The sequence below is a fragment of the Erithacus rubecula genome, assembly GCF_903797595.1.
Source record: "Erithacus rubecula genome assembly, chromosome: 18".
Lineage (NCBI taxonomy): Eukaryota > Metazoa > Chordata > Aves > Passeriformes > Muscicapidae > Erithacus > Erithacus rubecula.
The window spans coordinates 8,392,643-8,414,313 of record NC_136670.1 but is presented as its reverse complement, the minus strand read 5'-3'; the positions used below and the strand labels follow the sequence as shown (position 1 = coordinate 8,414,313).

General features: G+C 57.5%; 1 protein-coding gene across 2 annotated transcripts; it reads left to right on the top strand.

Annotated features, from left to right (window-relative positions):
- Positions 1–5,779: 5,779 nt before the first annotated feature.
- On the top strand, positions 5,780–21,609 carry RGS19 (regulator of G protein signaling 19). Of its 2 annotated transcripts, none has more exons than XM_079321356.1 (6): positions 5,780–5,915; positions 16,619–16,755; positions 16,921–17,057; positions 18,402–18,476; positions 19,468–19,702; positions 20,348–21,609. In XM_079321356.1, exons 3-6 carry the CDS (start codon positions 16,957–16,959, stop codon positions 20,534–20,536), a joined length of 600 nt encoding a protein of 199 aa, XP_079177482.1. In that variant the 5' UTR covers positions 5,780–5,915; positions 16,619–16,755; positions 16,921–16,956; the 3' UTR covers positions 20,537–21,609. The 2 variants fall into 2 exon arrangements, with proteins under 2 accessions (XP_079177482.1, XP_079177481.1); XM_079321355.1 differs by lacking the exon at positions 5,780–5,915 and adding an exon at positions 13,657–14,215.
- The last annotated feature ends 62 nt before the right edge of the window (positions 21,610–21,671 follow it).

Here is a 21,671-nt window from a genome sequence, read left to right as displayed (position 1 = left end):
TCAGCTTAACATACAAGTGAGAAACCTCAAAATCATGACCAGCTTTTCCTGACAGTGACTCCTGGACGTTGCTGTGTTAAAAAGGAAATATCAGGGTGATATTTGTTCACACACTCATAACCATCATTTGCTTTGCCTGCCGTCTTGCAGTCAGCAGGTCATGAACTCTGTGTACCAAATGCTTTAGAGATGAGGAAGCAATGGAGAAATGCTCTTCATGCAAGCAGAATAAAAAAGGGAGAATGTAGTTCTCAGGGTGGATTATACAGCTGAGAGTATCTTTGTCGTTCCCTTTTGGGCAAAGTGCTTTCTTTTCATGACAGACACTTGACTTCCCAAACCTTCCTCTCAAATACACTCACCTCATCTCTAAGCATCAGCATCACCTTTCCCCTGCAGCCAAAGAGTGGAGATTTCCCATGGGCTCTCCACACATCTGCAGGAGCTGTTCCACCTGCCTGGGAATTTTTGTACAGGGATCAGACCAAACCATGCTCGTTTTTACAGCTGGAAGATCTCCAAAGTGTCTCTTAATTCCTGTCTGTTCCAATCTGCTGTTAGAGTTGCAGAACATCTGTGCCTTTCTGAAATGTGGTCCAGCTCTTTTCACTGTCCATCTCGTAGTCAAGGAAAGGGCACATCTGCCCAGATCTCCTCTGCCTGACTCAATTTCAGCCAAAAGTATTCAGAGGAGCCCAACCACCTCAGCTTTTTCCTTGTCACCATTTCTCTCTGACATAGCCCATAATGAGTGTTCAGCCACCTCTCAAACACTGATGAGAGTTTGAGGGACAATCTGTAGGACACTGAGAGGCTCAGGTGACAACTGTAGGAGTAATAAGGACTTCAGAACCTTCCAAGGCACTGTCAGTTTGTGCCACCCAGCAGCAGAGCTGATAACTTGCAGTGACTCCTTCAAGGGCAGCATCTTTTCACCACCACAGGCAGGCTTTGGGACCTTTAGCCCCATCCTGGAACACCAGCACTGGCCCTCAGGGCCAAGATTTCTGCTAAGCTTCTTCTCCCTGCCCACCCCCTCCCAGCTTGGCACCAGAAAGCAAACAAACAGCTCTGGGAGCTGCAGAATCTGCAGAGTCTGGCTTTCAGCAGGCTGGCGTCTCTGGAGGGACCGACCTGGGTGCCTGCAAGGGCACAAACCCTGACTGAAGCTTTTCCCACGGTTTGGGCATCAATCAAATGTCAACTCCAGTGGATTCTCCAGTGTCTAATAAGGTCTGACAGCATGTGTTGGTTTTTCTCACAGCTGCAGTCCTGGCAGGGTCATTCTCTGCCCAGCTGCTTGTAATGGCAGAAACTCAGCTCTAACCACTCTGAGTTTTTTATAGAAGTGGCCAAAGGGTTAAAAAGTTTTTGAAGATAATAATTTGAAAGAACATGAGTGGGCTGATATACAATGTGATTGCATATAATTGCTCTGTTACATTCGGAAATCAAAATAATCGACCCTTTTCCCTCTAAATGGGAGGGAATTTAAAGACTAAATGCTGGGCATCATAGTGAAAAATCCTCTTTTGAACTTTGCTCCACGACCTCCAGACACACTCCAGAACTTCAAGTTGCTGTTTTATCTTCAAGCTTGAGTACAGGAGAGGCAATCTTTGCACTTCAGGTCCCTGTGGAAAAAACGTGACCCCAACCAGAATGACTCTTGAGCAGTCCTGGGGAGGCACAGAGATATGCAGCTTTAGCACAGCTGAGAGCTAAGGCAGAGATTGGGACTGGAAATGTGTGTCTGACATGCCACAGGAAGCTTTGAGGCTTTCAAAGAGTAAAAAGGCTATAAAGAGTGCACAGGTTCTTCTCACAAGGGAATAAATTAGCTGTGATGAGACTGCACAGCTCAAAACAGGTATTCTGCAAAGACAGAGATACACAGGGTGAATTTATGCCCTGGAGCAGGGCTGGTCTGCAGAGCAGCTCTGCTTCCTGCAGCCTCACGTGCAGCTGTGTGCACACACAGGAGCATCACCTCAACGTGTCCCCAGCTGCCCTCAACAGAGGAGCTGCACATTCAGGAACAGGGTGAACATGACCTTTACAATCTCAGCTCTGACAAGCACTTCCTGCAGAGTGACAGCGCAGAGTTGCTTCTCCTCTGCCTCTCACTTGGGCTAAGAAGCTCAAGGACTGTTGCTTCCTCAGAGCCCAGTGTCAGGAGCCTCTCTTTTGGTCACTTCAATCTGAATATGCTCTGCTGCTTGGAAAGCTTTAAAAAGCCCAGGTAGCTGGTGGGGGAAAGGCTTTCCTAAAGCAAAACACCTCTGGAGCCTTCATCCATCCAGCTTCAGCACATGCCAACCTCTCAAGGAACACACAGGCTGGAAATACCCTGGAAGAAATCAGTACATTCTGCTGTTGCAGCCAGGCTCATATTGCAGGGCACTTTGGAGATGGAATTGAGCAACTGTTGACAAGATTTCTCCAGCAAATTGTACTTTGCAGACTCGTTGGGAACTTTGCTGTATCTCAGTCCTGACACAGGCTGGTTTATCTTATATATTCATCAAAAGAGACCTCCTGCTCCTGAGCATCCTGCCTGGAGTTACTGGAGTTCTCCATGAAGAGTAAAATCAGCTCTGAAGGTGCTGGTGTTGTGCTGTACTCAGAGCTCCCTGCAGCCTAAGGCAGAGCTCACCTCTGTTCAGCCAGCACCTTCTTAGCATCACAGAATCAGAATGAAACAGAATTGTTTGGGTTGGAAAAGCCCTCTAAGATCTTCGAGCCCAACCATTACCCAACAACTGCCAAGCCCACCATTAAACCATGTCACCAAGTGCCACATCTACATGGCTTTTAAATCCCTCCAGGGATGGTGACTCCACCACTGCCCTGGGAAGCTTGTCCAATGCTGGACAACCTTTTCTGTGAAGGAATTTTCCCTTTTATCCAACCTAAACCTTCCTTGGTGCAACTTGAGGCTATTTCCTCTTGTCCTGTTGCTTGTCCCCTGGGAGAAGAGATCAACCCCCATCTGGCTACAATCTCCTTTCAGGTAAATGTACAGGGTGAAAGGTCCTTCCTGAGCCTTCTTTTCTCCAGACTGAGCCTCCTCAGCTCCCTCAACAGGTCTTTGTGTTCTAGACCCTTTCCCAGCTCCATTCCCCTCTCTGGACACACCCCAGCACCTCAATGTCCTTCCTATCAACCAAACACCGGTTTTAAGGTGTGACCTCAGCAGTTCCCAGCACAGGGAGGGCAGTGGCCGTCCTGGTCCTGCTGGCCAGGTATGAGCTGCTTAGCAATACCAGCAGAAAATTAGGGGAAACACCGATGGAATGCCCAGTGGATGTGTCCGTCGGGTACCGAGGAACCGGCAGCAGCTCCCGGGATGGTGCGCGGCTGCCCCGCGCCCTGGGCTGGACCTGCCCCGCACTGCAGCGGGTCCGCTCCCCACTCCCCGCTCCCACTCCTTCTCCCGGCCATGAGGATCCCCGAGACCCCAGGGATGGCTCAATCGCCGGGACCTGCGGAGCTCCGGGCCCCCAGAACCGCCGGGACCTGCGGAGCTCCCGGACCCCCAGAACCGCCGGGACCTGAGGAGCTCCCGGACCCCAGAACTACCGGGATCTGCGGAGCTCCCGGACCCCCAGAGCTGCCGGGATCTGCGGAGCTCCCGGACGCCCAGAACCGCCGGGATCTGCGGATCTCCGCGCCCTCCCAAGCCCCGGGACCCGCGGAGCTCCGCGCCCCCCGAGCCGCCGCCGGCCGCGCTCCCGGCGGAGTCGGGCGGCACCTGCGGGCAGGTCCCGCTACTGCAGCGGCGGGCGCGGGGCCGGCACGGCCGGGACGGCTCCGGTACCGAGCGGCCCCGGGGCACGGGGAGCTCCGGGCAGCGCCTCCGCCCCCGGCTGTCACCGTTCAGCACCGACACTGCCCGAGCAAGGCTGCCGCTCTCTCCGCCGGTGCCTCCGGGCGCGGCAGGATGCTGCCAGTCCTTGCCTGGCACGGGGGGAGACCCGCAGCAGTGTTCCTGGCTAGTGATGGCAGCATTTCCAGTTGCTGGAAAAGATGCGAGGCCGAGCTGCTGCACCCCGATCACTCAGAGTCTGGCTGTTCACTGGCAGCCCCATTGTGCAGGGGGTTTGGAAGCTCCAAGTGTTTCCTCCCAATCCACATTTTAAAAAAAGCAAACAAACAGCCACGATTTCTCATCATCATCTGAAGGGACAGACTGGATGGACAATCACAAGAAATCACTAGACGAAATCATAGAATCCTGGAATGGTGTGCATTGGAAGAGATCTTTAAAGCTCATCTCGTTCCAACCTCCTGCCATGGTCAGGGACACCTTCCACTAGACCAGGTTGCTCCAAGCTCCATCCAACCCAGCCTTGAACAATTCCAGGGATGGGGTAAATATTCATGGGAATTTCTAAAAGTCCTAAAAGCATACTAAAAAGCAGTTCTTGAAGACGTGGGAGTCTTTATGGGCATTTGTGAGCTTCCAGTTAAATGAATTGCTAAAGAAAATCGTGAGGGCTGGTGGCCCGGTCACACAGCAGGAGGGAGCAGACTGGCAGTCACAACTCCACACTGGAGCTGCTCCGAATTTGCAAAAGTTGCAGTCAGAGGAAGGACCCTACTTTGTCTGCAGAGGTCCTGGGGCAACCCCCTCTGGGTGAGAGCTGTGTAGATCCCTCTGTCCTGATCTGGATGGGTGAAAAGAGGAAAATCCAGAGTGCTGGACAGGGCAGGTATGTGGGAGGCACATCGGGTCTGTCTGATCCCCCAGTGCAGAGGGATGCAACTCAAAGATGCTGCTCGCAGGGGTGGGGGTCGGGGTGGAGTTGTCACTGCAGGAGTCACATTTGGGGCCTATTTTAAGCACGCCCCCCACGTTGCCGAGTGCAAGTCTCAAGGATTGAAATAGATGGTGGTTTGATCATTGTCTCTCCCAGGGAAATGGTTTTTAATGAGGTTTTAAATAATAAAGTGGGATAATTTCCCTGGCTGGCAAGATAATGAAATTTTTATGCCTCCTTTCTCTCCCAAAGTTTTATCACCCTTTATTTTTAGTGATGTATAATCCCCGCTTTTGAGAGGAAAAAAAAAAGACATAGGGAAAGCCACTCTTGGGCAGGAGTAGGAAGCAGTCTGGGGGAAGCTTCACAGACAGCCCTTCCCCATCCCCTGGGGATGTGCAAAAACACAGAGGGGCAGAGGGGATCCCCATTGTTGGTGCAGGGTGCCAGTATTGGGTGCACGATGCTGGGTGTAAGTACTGGCTGTGAATACTGGGAATCACTACTGGCCATGTGATGCTGGTGCAGGGTGTAGTACTGAGTGCATGGGTGGTACTGGGAGCCGGTACTGGGTATGTGGTGTTGGTGCAGGGTGTAGTACTGGGTGCATGGGTGGTACTGGGAGCCAGTACTGGGTATGTGGTGTTGGTGCAGGGTGTAGTACTGGGTGCATGGGTGGTACTGGGAGCCGGTACTGGGTATGTGATGCTGGAGCAGGGTGTAGTACTGGGTGCGTGGTACTGGTACTGGTTATCAGTAGTGGGTGCGTGGTGCTCGTCCTGCGTGCTGGGTGACACTGGGTGCTGGTGCAGGGTGCAAGCACCGGCTCCGGGCTGCTGGCAGCGGTACCAGTGCCGGTTCTGTGATGCCGGTGCTGAGCACAGCAGCGGATGCCCGGTGCAGGGCTGGGGGCGGGGGGCTGTGCCCGTGGGTGCTGTGGGTGTGTGTGTGTGTGTGTGCGTGTGCCGTGAGGAAGTGCCAGGGCTGCAATCGCTTTCGGAAGTGGCCGGCGGGGCCGGGCCGGAGCCTGCGCAGTGCCGCCGCCGCCGCTCGGCTCCCGCTGCCGCTCCCTCTCCCTCCGGTGCCCAGCCCGGCGGCAGCGCAGCGGCGGCGCCCGGGGGCGGCGGCGGCGGCGGCGCGGATGCCCGGCCCGTGAGTACCCAGGGGCTGCCGCCGATGGGGGGGACGCGCACCCATCGCCCCCTCCCTCTCCCGCTGCCCAGCCCAGCCTCGCTCCCCCGGCGGACCCCGCTTTGCCCACCCGCTCTCCCTCCCCCAGCCCCTCTGCACGCTCCCCCCGTGCATGGAGCCCTGCTCCGGGCATCCTCCCTCCTGCACGGCTCCCCCCACGCGCGCCGAGCCCCGCGGAGGATGGAGAGCCCTGCCCGTGCCTGTCTGTCTGTCTGTCCGCGCGTCCGTGTGTCCGGCTGCTGCCTGTCACCGGCCCCATGTGCGAGCGCTGGGGCGGGGGGATGCTCCGTGGGGACCGGCCGAGCACCGAGCGGGGAGGGGGAGCTCCCCGCCGCATCCCCCCAGGGGAGGGCAGGGCTCCTGCCAGGAGGAGGAGGAGGAGGATGGAGAGGGGGAAGGAGGGGGGCACCTCCAGCCGCAGGGCCGGCTGCACCGGGGTTTGCCCAGCCCGGGGCGGGGGTTGCAGGGAGGATCCCTCCCCGGTTCCTGTGCACCCACAGGTGGGTGCCAGGGCGGCGCCGGAGCATCCCCGCGGCGGCTCGGCCGGGCAGCGCTCCGCGGCCGTGCGGCTCCCGGGCACCGTGCGCAGGGTGCAGAGCCTCGCCGGGGCGATGGGCAGCCCTGAGCCGGCCGGGGCTCGGGAAGGTTGCCTGAGGTCAGGGCAGCTCCAGCTCCGCTCCCCGCGGGGTTCTCCAAGGGTTGGCTGAGGGAGCAAGGGTGGTGTCGGGGTGGCGGCTGTCCCCCGAAGGGATGTGACATGCGGCGGTGGCCCAGCACGAGCCCTTCACGTGGGCGGCGTGGCGGGATGCCGCCGCTGGGCGCTGTCTCGGTGGCCGAGGGATGGAGAGGGCCAGGCGCGGCCACCGCGCGGCCCCGGGCACCGAGAGCTTCCCCGGGAAGCTCCCTCTCCCCGCCGCTTCCACGAGGCTGCTCTGGCACGGATCCATGGCCTTATTTAAGAAACTAAACAAAAAGTGTTAAGCGAGTGGGAGGGATTCCCTGCTGCGAGGGGAGTTCATTCCCCTCTGGGTGCATCTCCATCCCCGTCAATGGAGATGCTCATCCTGTGTCAGCGGAGCCATGGCATTTGCTGGCCTGGTGCATGTCGTTTTCTTTGGGAAAACGGGTCACCCCAGTGGGCACATATTTCAGAGTATCTCCCAAGGGAGAGCGCCACATCAGACTTCCCTACAAGGATTTTAGCTGCTCCGCGTCAGCCCTTCCCCACAAATGACTCAAGCCACTAATCAAAATACAGTCATGTTCTTCAGCATTTAAACAACCTCCACCTCGCAGGATTGTAGTGGAGAATCAGGGGTTCAGTGACACGAATATATCTCAGTCAGGGTGCAAGCACCTGTTTTGATATTATTATTTTGAAAAAGAAGGAACTGAAGGCAGATAAATAATTCAAATGAAACACGGAAAGGGTAAAAGAGAAAAATACCTTGGCAGGGTAGTTGGTTCTGAGTCTGCCCAAGGTGCTGGAGCGGCCCATCAGCTGCCTCCTGAAGTGCATCCTCTCCATCTTGGCTGAGCTTTGGTTCTAGACTTGCTTTTAGGCTGGATCTGGGCTCCAGCATCTTGGGTTTCAGCTGGGCTGATGCAAAGTGAGTGGGTGAGCTCAGTGCTCAGAGCTCTTCCCTGTGAGCAACAGGTCAGGGGTAGCAAAGCAGCCACAGTGTCACTCCTCAACCTCTGCAGAGCATGAGCTTGAGCTGCTGGGACTTTTCCTCTTTTTTTTTTTTTTGTTTTTTTTAGCAAATTTTTATCCTCTGGATAAAATAAATTTGGAAAGCTCAGGAGGAGGTAAGAGCCATTCTGCCTTTCCCCCCCAGCTCCTCTGGCTCCTCGGATCAGTTCATGTACCAACCCCTGGCCATGCCTGAGCACCCCAAGAAAGAATAGGCAGGGCACAGCAAGGCCAGCAGGCACCACCACTGCCCTGCCACGCTCTCAGGGTTCAGCAGTGTGGGCTCTTGCCTGGAATAGCAGCAGGTTCTGAGTGATCTGGTTCCCATGGCCTTCACCCGAGACTTCCTATTGCTCAGTTCCTTATTCATCTGCACATCTCTCTCTGCATTTCCATTACAGAAGCTGTTCAGAGAGGGGAGGGTCTAAATCTGTTTGTATACATTATTTCCTAGTTATCTCTTATTTTGTGGAGAAGAAAAGATCCTGGACTTTACCAGTGAGTTTTTTGCATCCCCCCATGTGTTACAGCCTGGGTTTTACCTGTGGGGAGCACAGGACAGGGGAAGTGTCTGACATCTTCCGGGGTGTGAGAGGGGAAGGAACTGAACTCGCAGGGACTCCAAACACCCTGTCACAGAGTGGGAAGCAGCTCTGGGGTGCCATCACTGCCCCAACTCTGGTGCCTCTGCAATGAGCATCCAGCCCCAGGATCTCCCTGGTCACTGCTCATCCTGCACCAGCACCACTCGAGTCTCCTCCAGCTCGTTCCCATCCCTGTGAGCTCAGCCAGCCCATTTCCTTTCCCAGCTGCCTCTCCATGGGTTGCCCCATGCAGCACAGGGAGGGTGACCTGCAGAAAATCCTGAATCCTCATTGCCTTGGCCGTTCAATGAGCGTGATGGCAAATCTGGTAACACCACTGACCACCTCTCCCCTCTGCTCCCATGGGTTTCAGGGCATCCAGAATTTTTCACAGGGATCAAACATCTTAAATCCAGCTGTGCACGCTCTGCAGGAGCTGTTGGCTGTGATGGCTCACGAGCCCTGGGGTGAATTCTCTGTGCAGCTCCCCAGCCTGGGGAGGACCTGGGGACACAGGAGCTGGTGACTTTGGGGTAAAACTGATGAAGGCTTCATCCAAACCCTGAGCACAGTGTAAAACAAGGCAGCAAACCCAGAGTTGTGGTCGACTTTTCACCCTTCTACGAAAGTGCTCCCTGGGAGCATGGAGAATTATTTTATTTCTGTTATTTTTGGCTGGAAATCCACTGGGTTCCTTCTTTGGAGTGGACCAGTAACAGAAACCTCCTGCCTGTGATTTTTCCCCTCCCCAGACACTGTGCTGGGCATGGAGGGTGATACCTCAGCCTATCCCATCATCTCTGGGTCCATGGGACCTCAGTCATTCTGGGTGAGTGTACCAAGAGAGGCAGGGAGTGCTCTGCCACTCACCCATCCTGCAAAACCTCCTGCCCTTGGCCATTTCATGGAAGCAAAATTTAACCAGAAGAAGGGTGGAGCAGCAATGAAAACAACAACAAAGTCCTTTGGGGTTCAGCTTCACCATTCATCTTAGACATGGAAAAAAGGGGGTTTCCTGACAGCAGGAAAATGTATGGTCGAGTTTTAGAACAAGCCACCCTTCCAGTTCTCCAACCACTTGGAACCAGCCTGGGCTGACCTTTTGAGGGCTCTTTGCTCCAGCTGTGGAGACACCCTGGGCTCAGGGGCTCAGGTTTGCCACACTCCAGACTCACTTGTCAGCACTTGCCCACTCTGGAGGCAGAAATGCTGCAGAGCCTCCAGGGCAACAACGGGATGGGCACGGCGAGAGCAGAGCTCACGACATTCCCATGCATGGCTGTGCCTCTGGAACAGGCTGTGGGTGCACTGGCAGCCCCCTCCCAGTGCTGGAAGCCCTCTTGCTTCAGCCTAAAGGGTTTGGGTTTTCCAGTTGCTCCCCCTCCTGCAGGTTTGGGCCCAAGCAGGGCTGTAGCTTCCTCGACAGAAGGCAAATGCCCAAGCAGCATTCCAGGGCAAAGGGCAGGAGAAGAACAAACAGGTTCATATTGGCATTAGTAGGCAGGAGCTCTAAAAAAGCAACAGAAAGCTTCATGCTAGACTGGAAAAAAAACAACAAAAATGAAGGGAAGATGCTTCCTGAGATTCTGGTGTGAGTTTCACCAGGAGGAGAGAGCTGGTAAGGCAGATTTGGGGCTGCAGAAATGTGTTGCTGTGACAGCAACTCCTGTCCTCTGGTGGGACCTGCATCCTGCAGCATCCTGGGGGCTCAGCAAAAAGCACCACCATGGCCTGTCAAATCTAGGGTCTCCCTGAGATCCCCTGCAAGGCCCACTCCCACCATCTGAGCCCAGAATGCCTGTGATGGGCACTCACCATGGCCAGGGTCCTGCACCCCAGCTGTGCCTGCCCTGTCTGGCAGCAGTGGGATGCAGCAGCTGCACTGCCAGACACTGCCCCAGGGCCAGGCCCACCTCTGTGCCATGGGGCCACATGGGGTGACAGTGCTTCCTTCTTCCCCACACTGCCAGCTCCTCCCTAGGGTGATGGAACTGAACAATATTCCCCTTTGCTTGGGGTTTAAATCACCAGGGCAGCTGGATTTGGAGAACATTAATTGCTCACCCTGATCCCTTCTGGTGGCTGGGGCTGGGCAGAGCCTCACTGCTGCCCTGGCACCTTGACCAGTGAACCTTGGGGTTGTCCAGAACTTGGCCAGGACATTGGGTCACCAGATCCCCCTTTCCCTGGGTGTTTGTTTGCCTGCAGGATGGTCTCCTGGGGGGCTCATTCCTCAGTCTCTCAGTGTTTTAATGCAGGACCAAAGTCTGATGTGGGAGGAAGTTTTGCTGGTACGAGTGACAGCCCAGCTCTGAAAGCTGTAATCCAGGGACCTGGTACATGTCCCAACCCAGGTACATGTCCCCACCAGCACAAAGTGACATCTGCTTGAAGCCAGGCCTCCAAAGGCATCCTTCAGGGCTGGCAATGTGCAGGCAGAAGTATCAACAGCTGAATAAACCATGGTGGGCAATTCCCCTGGGACCTGCTCCCCTTGTCCCCAGCTGTGCTGCTGGTCTGACCCTGGCCTGGCTGGTCCCAGCAGCAGTTGAGCCAGGCTCAGCCCTGTCCTGACCACATCAATGCCATGTGGGGCCACACTTGGGCAGGAAGTGTGGCTGGTGAGCAGGGCCAGGCCTGTCCTCAGCGTGGTCAGGCTCACCTCCTGCCCGTGCCAGCTCAGGCTCCCAAACCTCCTCGTGCACCTCCTGGTGCCTCCCATGCAGGCTCTGGATGCAACCAGTGGGGTTTGTGCCAGGTCTGGGGGAAAATCATCCCTCATTTGTTTTGGGAGCTCTCAGAGCAGTGCTAAGCCAGCCCTTTGATCCAGCATTGCCCTCTGATGCAGTATCTTTCCTTTTCATCCCAATCCTGCCTTGGTTCTCTCTCTGGTTCATTTCCTTGAAAGATGCCATTCTCCATCCTTCAGATTGCAGTCCCAGGGTCCTGGCAGTTTGCTATGAACTAGGAGCATGCTGCCCCCCACCCAGCTCAGCTCTTGCCTGGCCATGCCAGTGCCACATCCCTCCCTTTCCTCTGATCTTCCCTCCCATCAGCCACCAGGCTCCTCCATCCGTTTAGCCCCTGCTGAGTATTGATCACTGATCTTCTCCTTTCCCATGAATCATTACTGGAGGCAGAGCAGGCGCCTGCCCTGACACCACAATACCTCTAGTAGTAGTAGAAACATCATTGTCAGGGCTTGCCTTACTAAATCCCCCAGCTGATTGGGATGGGGCTATTTTTATGCTATAAAATAACTAACTCTGTTTCAATGCAAAAGCTGAGACCAGAGGATGGGTGCTGGCAGCGCTGTGCCTGCTGTGCTGCCCACCAGCTGTGGTGCCAGGACAGAGCCATGGGTCTGTTCTCCTCTTCCCAGCAGGTGCTGGAGAGGTTCATGTGGTCCTTTTGGGAGGGCTTATGGTGGGGTTGTTTTGGATTATTTCTGCTCAAGCAGAAATGCAGTAGGAGCAGAGGAGATGGCTGGTCTGGAGAAGGACCCCAGCATCATCCTCGTCCTGGCAGGAGAGGGGCTGTCAGCTCTCATGGTGTCAAGGACTGGGGAGGTGTTTGGGCACACTGAAGCATCTCACAGTTTCCATCAGCAGGATTTGCTTTTCCAGCCTCTGGGAATGGCAGAGAAATCCCTGCAGGGCAGAGCATCTCCCCCGAGGCACCCGCTGGCCACGTGTGCAGGCACATCTGTGGTGTTATCAGTGCCACGGGCCTGCAGGGCAGCAGGGACACTGCAGCCACATGGACACAACCATGCCCTCATCCCAGCAGGACCCAGAGAGCCCACCCAGCCACTGCCAGGGATCATTGGCACCTCTGTGCTGGTAGCACTGGGGTCAGCCCAGCCCCATCCCGCACAGCCAGGGGGCTCAAACCCTCAACCTCTTTAATCTTTTTCTAAAACATTGCTAAGGAGGGGGGGGATTGAAAACCGAGTCTAAAAATAACTCCTAAAACTTCCTGTGCTGCTGGCAGGTGGCTGGGACAGGCTGCGGGGGCGGGAGGCAGCTGTGGGGCTCCAGGGCCGTGTCACCATGGGGTAACCCCGGCAGAGGGGTCCCGGGACTGCCAGCCCCCCATCACCCACCCCAGCTGCCTGCTGGGCTGCCTCGCCCCTGGTTGCACTCGGTGGCTAATTCCAGCCAAATTTGGCAGAGATCAGAGGTGTTGGGACCTCCTGGGAAAATGCCAGGGAGGGGGTGGGGAAGCTGCAGGCTGTGCTGAGCCCTTATTAGACACTGGAGAATCCAGCAGCACACGGGCTGCCAGGCTCTCCTTGTGCTGATCCAGCGAGGCTGGTCTAGCAGGTGATGGGTGTTTGCAGCTCCTCCCAGGCAGGGAGAGGGGCCAGAGCCGGAGCTGCTCCTGGCTGATGCATCACTGGGCTGTGACAGGGGCTTGTCTCCATTGCCACTGGGGGTTTCATTGTCCCAACCCAAATGATCCCTGCCGGGTTCTGTGATGAGCAGCAAAGCTGCTGTCCCGGTTTTGACTCATAAAATACGAATGGAAGGTCCTTCCTGGGGTGGAGAGTGACAAGAGGTGGCCAGAGAATAAAAATACTCTCAGTGCCTGTGAGCTGGGGGTGCCAGAGGCCATGGGAGCGTGACTGTATCCTGACAGCCCCAGCTCTCTCCCTGCCTTGTAGCAGCAAAGGGAGTCCTGGAAAACCATCTGGGAAATAAATGAGGTTCAGGTGCCCAGAGCAGCGGAGCCCGGCTGAGCTCCGGGGCGCCAGGGGGTGACGGCAGAGGAAGGAGCTGCCGAAACCAGTGGTGACTTTTGGGTGACAGGAAGGTTTCCCTCCGGATGGGGTGGCGCTGGGGACAGCAGCAGCAGCAAAACAGCCGCGCTGGGGTTTGGGAGGAGAGGCGATAACAGCGCGTGTCCCGGGGAAGGCGAGGGAAGCGGCCGCGCCGGGCCGGGCGCTGGGATGAGCTGATAGCAGCACATGGCGCTGCCCCAGGGAGCGGGGGCGGCTGCCAGCTCCCCTCCTCCCTCCTGCTCCCCTTGCTGCCCCTTTCCACCTGTGGTGAGACCATGCCGCCGAGGGGCAGCCGCCAGTGCAGACCGCAAGCGGTGTTGTTCGCTTGTGGGCTGGAGCCTCCTCCGCCCACAGCAGTGCCGAGGGTGAATTTAATCAAGAAAACCGAGGTTGGCGGCTGATTTCTCTCTCTCCTGTTTCTTTTTTTTCCTGAAGAGGAAAAAAACCAAACAACTTTGTTTGTGAGTCACTGTTGGCCGAGGGAGCAGGGCTGCGCTCTGTGCATCGGGCTGGCACATCGCACCTCGCACGGACGGTGCTGCCGGGGCTCTGACTCAGCCACGCTCAGCTCTGCCCCTTCCCGCACTGCCCACCTCGCTGCCGGCTCTGTCCCTGCGGGCACTGCTGGAAGCCCGGGGACATCGGAAGCACAGCGTGGCAGAAAGCACTGTCGCTTTGCAGTGGCCTCGGCTGGTCACCGGGACCTCGGTGCAGCCTGCAGGCACTCTGGGGACACTCTGCCTGTCACTCGGCAGAGCCACTTCCTTGGCCATGGGGCTGCTCCAGCACCAGGGCTGTTTCTGAGAAGCTGCCATCGCTGCCAGTCCTGCCTGGGGAGCCCCATCTTGGTAGCCCTCGTGCTTGCAGATCCAGCCCTCCTGGGAGGCTGGAGGCTGACCTGGCTCGCCCCTGGTGGCACCCACTGTGCCCCTCGATGGGGCAGCTGGCCCCGCCATGGAGCAGCAAGGAGAGCGTCTGGGCCGGGCTGGGGCTTTCCCAAAAAAGGCCTGAACTCTTCAGTTGAGTTTGCCACTTCCCTTACCACTCCCTTTCCTGTGAGAGGATGTTTGGCCGCTTTTCTTTTCTCTTTCTCTTCTTTTCTCCCCCACCTCCCTGCCCGCAGGCGCGGCGCTCCTGGCGATGCCGCGCACCCCCTGAGCCGGCCGGGGTCGCCCTGGCTGGTGCAGTGGCCAGGCTGCAGGTATGGACACACAGGAGCTGCTCCCACACCCCCAGTCCCCCCAGCACCCATGGCACAGGGCTGGTGGGCACACTGGGGGGCAGCACAGGTTGTGCTGGGAGTGCCCCTGCGCTGAGGTGGGTGCTGATTTGTGCCCCATGCTGCAGAACTGGGGGAGGCTGCTTTGCCCAGGGTGAGCTGGGCACGAGCAGCTTCATGTGCAGGTGTATGGGATGGGGCCAGCATCTCAGCAAGGCCTGGTAGAAGGGGAGGTTCTCTTTTGAAAGTAATTTTGGGGAGAGCTCATCTTGTCTGGCTGCATGGAAGGTCCCCACTCCATTTGGTAAGAGCACAGGATGGTGCCAGACATCATGGGGACATCTCAGGTGTGTGATGCCACCTGGCACAGCCCAGGGACACCTGGCACACGGGACTTCCAGACTCATGGGGGCTTGGGGAGCTCAGGGAGGGTGGCTTTTGGGGCGTCTCTTCTCTCTGTGGGGAAATGTCCCCTTTTTGTCATCCTTCCTCTTTCTGCAGCCTCGAGCGCACGCCCTCGCCTTCCCTCCAGCACTTCCCTATCTGCCAGCCCCACAGCAGGGCTGGCACTGGGGCAGCTGGTGACAGCCCCATGGCACCCAGACCCCCCCAGCACGGGGAGGTGGGGATGGCGGGGGCATTAAGGGATGCACAGTGATGGGAAATCATCCCTGCAAATCTGGACCATGGTGGCAGTGCCCTTCAGTGTCCATCAGAGTGTGCTGGCATTGCCTTTTGGTGCCAATCCAGATGTGCTGAGCTTGGCTTTTGGTGCCAACCCAGATGTGCTGGCATTGCCTTTCAGTGCCAACAAGGATCACACCAGCATCAGCTCTTAGTGCTGTCAGACAAGATCCCCATGGTCCCTGTGCAGACCCACAGTTCCTTTCTCCCTGTTCCCCACACACTCCTCCAGAATGGCCCTGGGTGTGTCCCACAGCACACAGGGTGGGCAGAGACCTGCTCCTGCTCCTGCTCCTGGCCAGGTGTTGAGTGCACCCCCTTGGCATGGGAAGGGGATTCTCCTGCCAGGGGATGCCACCCCCTCCTGCTGCCTCTCCAGGGTGTGTTGGCTCAGCCACTTGTGGGTCAGCTCTGGCCAAGGAGCAAAGAGAAATACCTGGATGCCCCCAGATCCTAGTCCTTCTGTCACCCCCAATCCAACCATTCTATAGCCCAGGGCTGTGGCAGAGCCAGTCTGAGCTTGGAGGGAGTGGGGTTTTCCCATCTTCAGCTTGTCCTGCTCACCCCATTCCCACAGCCTCGACCCCAGTTCTTGTTGTTGGTGTCACAGCCCCCAGCAGTGCTGGTGCCATGGAATGAGCAGTGGGATGTGGGTGGGCAGTGGGAAGAAGGGTGCTGGAGTGGAAGATGGTTGGGCCAGGGGAAGCAATGGAAAGGGAAAAAGGGAGGGGGGGATGTCAAATGGACCCGAAGGCAGCACAGTGCGAGAGGGAGCAGAGCTGCTGCTGCACCAGGGGACAAGGTCACAGCCATCCTGCCAGCACTTGGGGCTATAAATAGGGACAATTGGGAGTGAAACACAGTCTCTCTCCTTTTTCGTTCCTGTGGGAGTACTGGGACTGTGGGAGGGTTTGTGAGGGCCCAGGAAAGCACTGCTGGGTGATGGCTGTGCTGGGAACAGAGGGGCTCTGCCCCCAGGGCTCATGGAGGGCTTTGGGCACAGCTGTGTCCTGCATCCTGCAGCCTTGCTCTGTCCCCTTGCTGAGTCCACAGCAAGGCTCACACCCGAGATTATGAGACCTGGGGCTGCTCAAGGTGGGGATGCTGCTGCCTCTGCTTCCATTCCTTCCTTCTGGCAGGGGAAGGACTGTGATTGCTGAGCCCAGCACCCAGCATTTCTCCTACCCTGGAGCATCCCTGCTCCAGGCTGAGCCAGAAGTGCAGGCAGGGATAGGCAGGTGGCATGGGACAAGGTTTGGTTTAGCACCAGGAGCTGTGAAAACTCACCAGCACCACCCTGTTTCCTTCCATCACATGATGCCGTGGAGCAGCTCTGACTTCCCCATCCCTTGCCTGAAGACAGCAGGGATTTCAGTCACTCTTCTCATGGCACAGGGCATGGTCAGGGGTGTGCAGGGCCAGCACTGAGCCCCTCACCCTGCCAAGCCCCTCTGCCAGCTGCAGTGAGCCCCACAGCATCCCCAAAGTGTGGGATGGGATCCCAGGCAGAGCAGGGGACTGGCAGAGCATGTCCCAATGCATTTCCTCTTCTACTTTCCTTCTCACTTCCTTTTCTTGCACTTTCTGCCTGCTGCCCTGCCCTGGCTTGCCACCTGCCCAGGCTTTTCCCAGCACTGAGCAGCCCCGGAGCCAGGCCAGGGTTCTGTGCAGTGACCTGGTGCCACTCCTCTCCCTCCCCAGGCTCCATCCAGGAGGCGGCAGGGACATTAGCCGGGGGGTCTCACAGCTCACCCGCGGGCTGGGAGGAGCTGCGAGCGGCAGAACAGCCCCTGAAGCGCGACCCAACCCCGCCCTCCGTGTATGAGGCTGGGACGCAGGTGAGGGGTGACCGGCTGGGGGCCAGGGTGGCGAGCAGGAGCCAGAACTAAATCACAGCAAGTCACTGCACGGGGGGGGGGGTTCTCCTGTATCTCTGTGTGCCTGCACACGGTGGGGGATGCTCACTGGCAGCTCCCTGAGCTCTCCACCCTCCTGCCTTTCAGTACGCAGGACCCGCGGCCACAGAGTCACTCCTTCCGATGTCCCGGCATGAGACTTCTCCGACAACGGTGCAACCCGCCAGCAACCACCGCCCCAACGCCTGCTGCTTCTGCTGGTGCTGCTGCTGCAGCTGCTCGTGGTACGTGCCCCTGCCCGGCCCTGGCTCCTGCAGGGTCAGGGAGCATCACCCACCCATCAGCACAGCAGGCATAGAATGCTGGGTGCACCACGGCTCCTGTTGGTGAGCCAAATCTCTTAGAGTGCATAGAGCAGAAAGCAGCAGTGGGACTCTCCTGGTCTCCAGGAAAGGATGGTCCCAGTCCATACAAGCCCTCTGGGAAGATCTGCCTTGGAGCAGTTGGCACAGAGTCCAGCCCTGCCCTACCAGCACTGCCCAAAGCCAAGGATGAAACCAGTTGCTTGCCTCCATCTGCATATCCTGTCCTTACTGAGCACCTCCAGCTCTTTATTCTCTGGATAGCCCAGATTTTGGAGCATCCATCTGCTGTTTCTCCTCAGCATCTGCTCATTCAGAGATTGCTGATGGCTCCGGCTTCGCAGCAGCTTTGGTCTTTCCAGCCACCAAGAGCAGCAAGTTTGGAGGAGCAAAAAACCCTGGAGCTGAGCCTTGTGCATCTCCTTCCTAGACACTGCCCCAGGCTTGGTGGCATTCCCTGTGTCTCTCCTTCACCTCTGCAAGAGCCTGCAAGCAGAGATGGAGCAGAAATCCCAGAGATGGGACAGAAACTCTTCCCGTATCCCATTCCTGGAGCAAGCAGTGCTGGCTGCTGAGTGGCTCAGGGATGGCAGGCAGTGAGCCCTGGGGGTGGCACAGGCAGGGACATGCCCACAGCTTTGCCCACCCCAGCTGCCCACGCTGGGGCAGAGGTTTGCACAGCCAGTCCTGTGTGTCGCAAGCAGGAAGGGCTGCGGTCAGTGCTGGGCACTGAAATTCAAGGGCCCAGGGGAAGTTGGCTGATGGCTGCTCTCCACTTGTGCCACCAGCACCCCCAGGGACAAGGGGACACAGGGACAGGGAACACCACATCCCCAGGCCCCAACACCTCTATCCCAGTGTCTGCCTGCTGGCACATCACCAATAAATGCTTGTTTATTTACTGATGATTGTCCATGACACAACAGCTTTGCCTTGGGCCGATCCAGCACTGACCTCTGCCGGCTGCTGTGGCCACTCCAGCTCTGCTCAGTCCTGGCACATGGCCCTGGCACATGGCCCTGGCACACAGCCTGAGTGGTGGAGTGGGACAGGGCCACAGCAGTGCCTGAGCACAGGAACATCACAGGGACACCCTCAGATGGTCACAGCAAAGCTGCATGAGGGAACCAGGGTGCCACCAGGGCAGTGGGTGAGAGAAAGGTGTGGGTAGGGGGTGCTGGTGCCCACGGAGGAGATTCTCAGGGGTCCAGGTGGGGTGTGCCTGTGTCCCCAATGCCCCTGACTACCTTTCTGTCTCCCCATCAGGAACGAGGACCGAGAGCGAGCATGGAGAGCATCCCGGGAGACCAAACTGGAGACCATCCCAAACTGTGAAGCGTGGTGAGTGCAGGGGCACTGCAGTGGTGTGGGGGAACAAGCACAGCATGGCACTGTCCCCTCTGCCACCCTCCATGGCAATCAGGACACTCTTGGAGTACAGGCAGATATCAGGACACCAGGGCTCAGGGGTTCCTGGTAATGTGTCCAGCAGCTCATTCCCAGTTCTCACCAAGAGAACTGGAGCCTGGAGCCACAGGCTGAATCCTGCTGTGATTCTGTCCTTGGCCCCATTGCAAAAGGAAGAACCCCAGCAGATTTTGGACCTCATTCTGCCATTTAGACCCACTGCCAAGAGCATCCTGCAGCCACAGGCAGAGGAGGGGAGAGGCCATTCCCAGGGGGTTTCAGCACTGAAGTGGAAGCAGCAGCAGTGTCCCATGTTCACTCAGGGAGGAGCAGCTTGGGCCAGCACCCCACTCCAGGAATGCTCGGCACCAAGCACCTGTTCCCTGAGTGACAAGTGTGACACCTGGTCATGGGGGCTCTGTGCAGTGCCTGGCACAGCCAGGTTAGGGTTAGATGTGCTAATTAGCCATGGATAATGAGTGTATCTGGGCTGCTTGAGCAGGTGCTGAGCAATTGCTGGGAAACAGCCTCCCTCCCTTTCTCTCCACTCCCTTCTCTCCCTCCCCAGCTGAGAGGGGTGATGGACCCATGTCAGTCTCTCTTGGCTCAGAGCTGCCTCTCCACCAAAGGGCTTTTCCTCCTTCTGGGATTTGTGCAGAGCCAGCACCAAAATACCTCCCAGTTTGGGAAATCCAGCCCAAAGCAAGGCCATGGCCCAGCCTGGCTGAGCAGAACCAGGACAGACCTCACAAGTGACCTCTGAAAGCTCTGTACCACCGGAGCCTGAGCAGGAACCACATCATGAGCACAGGGGATGTGATTGGGCCCAGTTCCTCTGGGATGGGACCAGGGATGAGCAGGAGGGACTCACTGGGACCCTTGGCTGGGTTTAACATCATCCCTTTGCCTTCCCATGGACTGTCAGTGCCAAACCCACGCCAGAGGAGGTGCAGGGCTGGGCACAGTCCTTCGACAAGCTGATGAAGAGCCCAGCGGGGCGCAACGTCTTCCGGGAGTTTTTGCGGACTGAGTACAGCGAGGAGAACATGCTCTTCTGGCTGGCATGTGAGGAGCTCAAAACCGAGTGCAACAAGCACACCATCGACGAGAAGGCCAGGATGATCTACGAGGATTACATCTCCATCCTCTCTCCCAAGGAGGTAGGAGGCAGAGCCTTGGAGGGGCTACAATGGGGCTGGGGAGGGCTCTTAGGGAGAGGGCTGTTTCAGCTGCTGCCAGAGCCCTGTGACACTTTGGCAGGGTAATGACAGTGGGAAGGGGATATCCAGCTCCCCAAAACCCCCGGGACGCTGCTGGCAGTGGATAATGGCAGTGGGAAGGGGATATCCAGCTCCCCAAAACCCCCGGGACGCTGCTGGCAGTGGATAATGGCAGTGGGAAGGGGATATCCAGCTCCCCAAAACCCCCGGGATGCTGCTGGCAGTGGAACCACGGGCCGGGTTGTGCTGCGGGGCCGAGACCTCACGAGGGCACCAGCGGGCCGAGAAAATGCTGCATCCCGCCTGCAGCATCCCCGGAGAGGGGGTACCCAGGGCAGGAGCACCCCAACCCACCTCCCTGTGCCCAGCTGGAGGACACAGAGGGGACCCAGAGAGATCACACTCCTCCCTGCAACCTTCCCAACCACCAGGGCTCCAGTGCCAGTATCTTCTGGGATGGAGCACCCCACATCTGGTGCTGCACTGTTGCCCAATTTCCCGTGAGAGGGGGTGCAGGGATGGGTGCTGGGTTGGGGGTTTCCCCTTGGGTGGCCCCCAGCCCCACGTTCTCTCCGTGCCCCCCAGGTGAGCCTGGACTCGCGGGTGCGGGAGGTCATCAACAGGAAGATGCAGGAGCCGTCCTCGCACACCTTTGACGACGCACAGCTGCAGATCTACACGCTGATGCACAGGGACTCCTACCCCCGCTTCCTGAACTCTGCCATTTACAAATCGCTGCTCCAGACCGTCTCCCACTCCTCCTCGGAGTCCTAAGGGCACCCCCCAGCCGTGGGGACACCAGTGGGGACATGGTGGCCAGGGGCCCTCCTTGCCAGACCTCACCAAGTTTTTAGCTTTTTACCTATGAACTGTCACCTCGGTGTCTGGGCCACACTCCAGGACAGTCCCCAGGACACAGCCTGGGCCAGCTCATACTACTGATTCTCTGCCCCGTCCCCAGCACTGGCCAGGGCGAGCTGGGACAGTGCCTGGGGCCTGGCTCCCCCCACACCCTGTTGGGAAGAGGTCACTTTATCCCATCTCCACCACACCTGGGGACACAGCTCGTCCCTATTTGCCACCTGAGACCCAGTTGGGGACTGGGTTGGGGGTTTTTTGAGGTGGGGGGGAGGTTGACTGTTGTTGGTTTGGTTTGTTCTTGTTTTTTTTTTTTTTAATTTTAAATGCTCTTTTGGTTGGCTTTTACTGGGGGACTTGAGGTGCGGGGGTGGGGGGGTTGATGAGCATCTCTGTACATAAAAAAACTTGTCAGGTTTACCTTGTTCCAGCTGTTTGAGGTGGCCCAAAGGGCAGGGGGTGGTGCTAGAGCCTGTTTGTATTGCCACTGGATCCACATGGAGCAGAGGGCAGAGCTCTGAGGTGCCAGAAGGGGCCTTGGGGATGTGCTCAGGGGTGGGCAGGGGGTGTCTGACAGCTGCCTCCCCTGCCAGTCCCCATGACACATCAGCACTGCTTCAGCCCTGGGACACCACACACTCACCCCAAAGCATCTTCCATCCCTGTTCATGGACCTCAGAGAGGGGGAGAACACCTGTGCAGGTGTTTTTTGCCCTCCTGCAGAACCCACAGGCACCAGGACACCTGCATGAGAGCTCCCAGCTGGCCCAGACCTGCCCTGCCAGTGGGGAGAAGCCCAGGGGTCTGCCCTGGTCCCTCCCTCACTGAGCAGGGACCTGGGCTCCAGGCAGGATGGGAAGAGTCACAGGAAGGAAACAGAATTCCCATGTTTTTGCACAGCACAAGGAATGATTTACTGAAGGCTCAGCATCCAGGATTAAAACATGTCTGTCCCTGCCCTTCACACTGAAACAAAGCCAACAGAGAGGTTTTGCTGCCAGTCTTTGCTTTTCCTGATCTACCACAGCAGTTTCTTATTTATCCACCCCCT